This window comes from Haliotis rubra, unplaced genomic scaffold (assembly GCF_003918875.1).
Source record: "Haliotis rubra isolate DU_JTF1 unplaced genomic scaffold, ASM391887v1 Scf291, whole genome shotgun sequence".
Classification (NCBI taxonomy): domain Eukaryota; kingdom Metazoa; phylum Mollusca; class Gastropoda; order Lepetellida; family Haliotidae; genus Haliotis; species Haliotis rubra.
In genome coordinates this window covers 196,368-201,772 of record NW_025766959.1, presented here as the reverse complement: position 1 = coordinate 201,772, position 5,405 = coordinate 196,368, and the positions used below count along the sequence as shown (strand labels likewise).

Below are 5,405 nucleotides of genomic sequence, written 5' to 3'. Positions count from 1 at the left end.
AGTCCACTGTCTAGTGAGTAGAGCAGGGTGAGCCTGAAACAGATTCGTTACTGACAAGTTTGATTGTGGGTAAATAGAACTTTGTTGTGATTAAATGATTTCTCTTCTCAAAATTGATTTTACTATCAATTACTATCGAATATAAAAACAGGTATGTCACTGAGAGGTTTGATTGTGTTTATTGATAGAAAAGTCCCCTCCCAATAATAGCATATGTACAACAGAAGTTAACTGAGAAAACGTTTTGTTGGAGAGATATAGATATGTACATATTTGAAAACATTCCCATTTGCAGTAAACGAGACATCTGCATTGCCATGTAAGATACGATTGATACCAATCAGTGTTCTAATTTCAACAATTCTTTCTAAAGATTGTAACACTTTATGTCTTTGAGTAGTATACAATGGACATTCAAGGAGGTAATGAAAAACATTCTTACATCAATGGCCACATTGACATGATGCATCATATTTTAAATATTTATTCTAAATAAATCGTAACTAAGTGCACTCGTCATATATCTTAATATTGTGTGCAAAATAACTTCTTTATTCCAAATGAATAATATTTAGGTTCACATTTATCTATATTTGATTTATACGATACAACATTGTCGCAATTTCTAATAGCTGAGCTAATGTTTTCAATATGATGATGCCGACTCCCCACAGACTAGAAGCTTAAACCGAAATGTTTATGAAAATAAATAACCTGTTTTTATATTGCAGCAATAAAAATTCAAATTACTGTCTTTTCGTCCATCTTTCAAAATAAATAATATAGCTTCAGTTTGTTCCTGTGTTTTATTTGGACTATTCCATTATAATGTGTAGGTAACAGGTAGGAGATAATCTGTTCACTGAACCGTAAATGTTGTTGTTTTAAGGTGTCTGCGAACTGGCTGTCTGCGTAATGGGAGGACACCTACAAGTCAACCAGTAACTCAGAGACAACCTTAATCTCTTTTGATAATTACGTTTTTACAATAAAATCATTATTGTTAGAATAATGTGGATGAACCTGACAGCCTTTCCTTTTCTGGTGATGTTTTGGATAAAATACCAAGTACACATATGTTTTGATATCAGGTACAATGTTATTAAGTTGAATATGAATCCTGCACAAGAAGCAAAGAACATGTGTTCGCATTTCTCCATTTTATACAGGAATTTGATCAAAATATACTATATGCACTTGAGTACAAAGCATCACCATTTAACTATGTATCAATAAACAGTCTTTTATACATTTGTTTGTTTGTTAATCGCTTTCTATAACACCACTTTCCACTCCCCAAAAATGGATGAATTGAACTGGAACTGTCTTGCAAGTGTAATTTTATATTGCAACATACTTTTGATAACCACCCCTAGTGCTATATATATGTCAGGTGATATTCCAAAAATATGCACTTAATGTTTAAATTGTCATCTGTACTGACTTCTACTGAAACATGTGAAGATACCGTTAGCTTGTAAAAACGTCTCATGTTCCAACACGTATGCAAAATGGAATATATTGTAGTGCAGGAGCAATGAACTGAGATTTGATTAAACTTTTTCATTACTTAGTGATATTTAGCATTAAAGGTATATGTGCATCACGTATCATCAAACCATTTTTTAAAATAAAAATTATATAATGAAGATAGCAATACAAAAATATGAAATGGACCAGAGCTTTCCTTCCGACAGTGTTTGAAAAATTATTTTGATTACGCAGTTTGATGTTCTACTGAAATAGTTTGTGGGAGACAAAAAGCGTTTATCTTGAATAATCCCAGCTGCCCATCCCCTACCCCGTCCCATCCTCCAAATGAACACAGACTTACACAGACACACACAGACGCGCGCACACACGCCCCTTCACGTATACACACAGATACACACAAACACACATCTCTCGCCCCCCTTCCCCCAGTGCGCACAAACGAAACTCAGACACACGCACACACGCACGCACGCGTATTCTAAATGGCCGATCTGTGGTGTCATAAAATAAAATAATATCACTATCAAGTCACATGATCTGGAGTCGTTTACAGTGAAATGTCGCTTCTGTTCTCTTAGGGTCTCCTTTCAAATAAAGTGACCCAAATATCAGAGTATTTTAATTTAGCACTCAGTTTTTAAGACCAACTCATATATAATATATGTCAAGAAATTCAAAGTGCGTGGACAGGCTCAACTGCAGCGAAAGCAAAGTGTCTTCTAATAGATTTGTTTGTTACTTTAGTGTTACCCTCGCAGCATGAAGGCCAGTTCTTGTCTTGCCTTATGCTATACAGCTTTACCTGGGCTGAATGATAAGAATGTGTCTTACAAAGTTTTACTGGCAGAAATTGTAGGCATCATTCAGAAAAGCACAAAGGAATCTTTTAGATTTATTCAAAGCCCAATTGACAATTCGCATAGCAAAGTGAATGCTTATTGTGAATCCGCGGCTACAACATATGCAACGTCGTTACTATGGGCACATTCATAAAGGTTTCATTGCTCGAAAAACATTCCTCATGACGGTTTCATGGTCTTGAACCACGTGTCTTCTTTACACCAATCGCAGAGTTTGGGAAGTGTATGGCCCTGTAACTATGTAAACATTAACATAATGGACACCATGACAAGCTTTGCGACACTCTGCTTCTAACAGCATTGGCAAAAAGACCTCCTGCCCAAAATCCAACTGCAGTCAAAATGGCTGAAATTGATCTGGAAAACCGTGATCCAAACAATATCAACGACCATTTGAAGGTAAACTAGTTGTGAGCGTAAAGTTTGGAAAACATTGGTTTTCACTTTGTATATGTGTCATTTGAGAGTAGAGCCCCCCAAAATAGAAAGGTTAACTTTGAAGTATGATCTGGTGGAGCTGAACATATTAAAGTTTTCAGAATTTAGATAATTCATTCTGGCAACATTAATGTGATCTAAATTCTTCTTTACTGTTTCTTCTTTACTCTTTCAACGAATGTATTAATGTGTGTGTAAGTGGGTTACATCAGCATGATGATTCCTGTGTGCCGTTCCAATAATCGATCTTAACTAAGATCAATCAATTTTACAATCGTTTTAGCTGAAAGTTACGCCCGTTCCACTAACCGATCTTAGGTCCCCATCTTTCGATCCGATCCTAGTTCAGATCGAGGCTCTTTCATGCGCGGAATAAAAATGTGAGGCACGAGTTATGTCCCTTTGATTAGTCTCGCAGACGATGGAAGTAGTTTTGGAACAAAGCGTAAACGTGGAGAAGAAACCTCGCGCGAGAAAGAGCACTTTTTCTCCTGAGGAAATATCAATTCTGGTTGACAAAGGGGTCCACTATCACTCCCTTTTGTCTGCTTCTTTCTGTACCTCGCCACAAGCACATCATCTGATAATGTATCAAGAATCTGTGAGCGGTCTCGAAAAACATGCTCACAGTGTAATGCTCGCTCTTCTTCTTCACATAGAATAATGAAAGCCACCATTTTGCTTTCTCTACGAATGATTTAAGCGATCCTAAGTTGGTCATGAGCAGCATAGACTTTGGATCTTAACTTAACGGTTGACTTGGGTAAGATCGGTTAGTGGAACGGTATGCCGATCGTAACGTCACGCTAAGGTTGCGATTTAGGGGTTTTATGATTGGCGTAGGGCTAAGATCGGTTAGTGAATGGCACCCTGGACGTAACACAAGATTTATTCCTATGAGCAAAGGATCGATATGGTGATAACAAACCTAGAAAAATAATCAGATCGAACACGATCATAGGTTTCAACCGCACCTCACACATGGGATTGGTGCGCCTTAGATGCTTATTATTATGCTGAATTAATAATAACAAAGTAGGGTCATTGACAGGTCATCGTATTACAGTTGTTTAAATCAATGCTCATGCTGTTGATCACTGAATTATCTGGTCCAGATTCGATTATTTACAGACCACGGCATAAAGCTGGTATATTGCTAAACAAAAAGCAAACAAACAAACGATATGTAAAAATATACGCAATGAATGATAATATAAGCAACCTTTATAGAGTTTACAGATTTAACATGTAACTTCCAGGCCACTCAAACATCATCTCGGGCCTAGTGTCAACACTTTGTGTTTTCATTTTCATCGACAAAACATTTAAGTACGTTTTGTACCTGATTAGGGATATTAATATTTCTTGGCTATAATGGAAGTACCGCCCATTAAAGCACTATATCGTTCATATATCCTGTCAATGAGTTTTAGCCATTTACTGAAACATGATTGAAATTGAGATGCTCATCCAATGTAATCCAGCTGACGTTCTTGTTTTCCACAGGTCCAGTTTGAGGATGTCTTGGCTGAGCCCGAAGGTGCCCACAGCATTGACTGCTGTTGGAAGTTTACCAACACCTGCTTCAACTGCGCCTTCAAATGCTGCTACATGCTGTTGACCCTGTGTGGACCTCTGTACGGTCTCTACTACGGTTGGAGTTACGCCATGCTTGCCTGTGCTCACATCTGGGAATACACCCCCCAGATCAGAGCCTGCGAGATCAACTGCATCATGATGAGGAAAGTGTACACCATCTGCCTCAACTGCTGCCTGACGCCATGTTGCGAGTCCTGTGGTGCCATCTTCAGTAGGATCCAAGTAAAGAAGTAATGGAAAATTGATCGGGACAGTACTGAGAGAAACTTCCTGACCTGAACTTCACATGTTTTTACACTGACAACTAACATTTGCATGGTAATGACGTGTCCCATGAAGCATTTCGCGACGTGTGGTGCTGTAACTCGATGGGGTCAGTTAACCTTTCTTGTCTGGCTGCATGTTCCGTACTTTCGTATCGGACTTAGGACTCTTAAGGACTTTCGGATGCCGAGGTTAACCTTGTTCCTTCGGATCTCTGTGTACAAGGAACTTGATTTCGACATACTTTCGTTACCAGGGTAACGATTTCGTGAATTGTACACATTGCTATTCTTTGAACTTCTGTCATAATAAAAGTGTCTGTTGTATGACAATTTGTTTGTTTTAACTTGTTACAATTTTTAGAGCTTGGAAACCATCGTCATGTTTGATACAGGTCAGTGACTGAAACTCCTTGTGCTTTTAACAACACACAATATCAGGAATGGTAGCGTTTTCTGGGTTAAGTCACACAATGTAACAGACAATAAAAATATAACCACATAGGATAGGACAGGATGTAAATGGGATCAACGTGGATCCTCTTTGTTCTGTTTTTGGTATCCCAGTGATGCGAGGCGCTGCAGTCCGCTTTATGCGTATCAGAACCCATGGTCCGTGGGTTTGAATCCCGATTTCCCCGATTGTGATCACACATTTATCAGCATCAAATTAGTGTTTGCTGTTGCTAAAGTATTCGATTTTCCCATTCATCTTGATAATGAGTGTTAGCATATGGAGCCCATGTCAGTA

At 38.2% G+C, this 5,405-nt stretch overlaps 1 protein-coding gene across 1 annotated transcript; it reads left to right on the top strand.

Annotated features, from left to right (window-relative positions):
• The first annotated feature begins 2,657 nt into the window (after positions 1 to 2,657).
• LOC124281961 (caveolin-3-like) lies at positions 2,658 to 4,981 on the top strand. The gene is made up of 2 exons (XM_046717967.1): positions 2,658 to 2,753; positions 4,299 to 4,981. The coding sequence occupies exons 1-2, from the start codon at positions 2,697 to 2,699 to the stop codon at positions 4,623 to 4,625; spliced, it is 384 nt and encodes a 127-aa protein (XP_046573923.1). The 5' UTR covers positions 2,658 to 2,696; the 3' UTR covers positions 4,626 to 4,981.
• Positions 4,982 to 5,405: the final 424 nt, after the last annotated feature.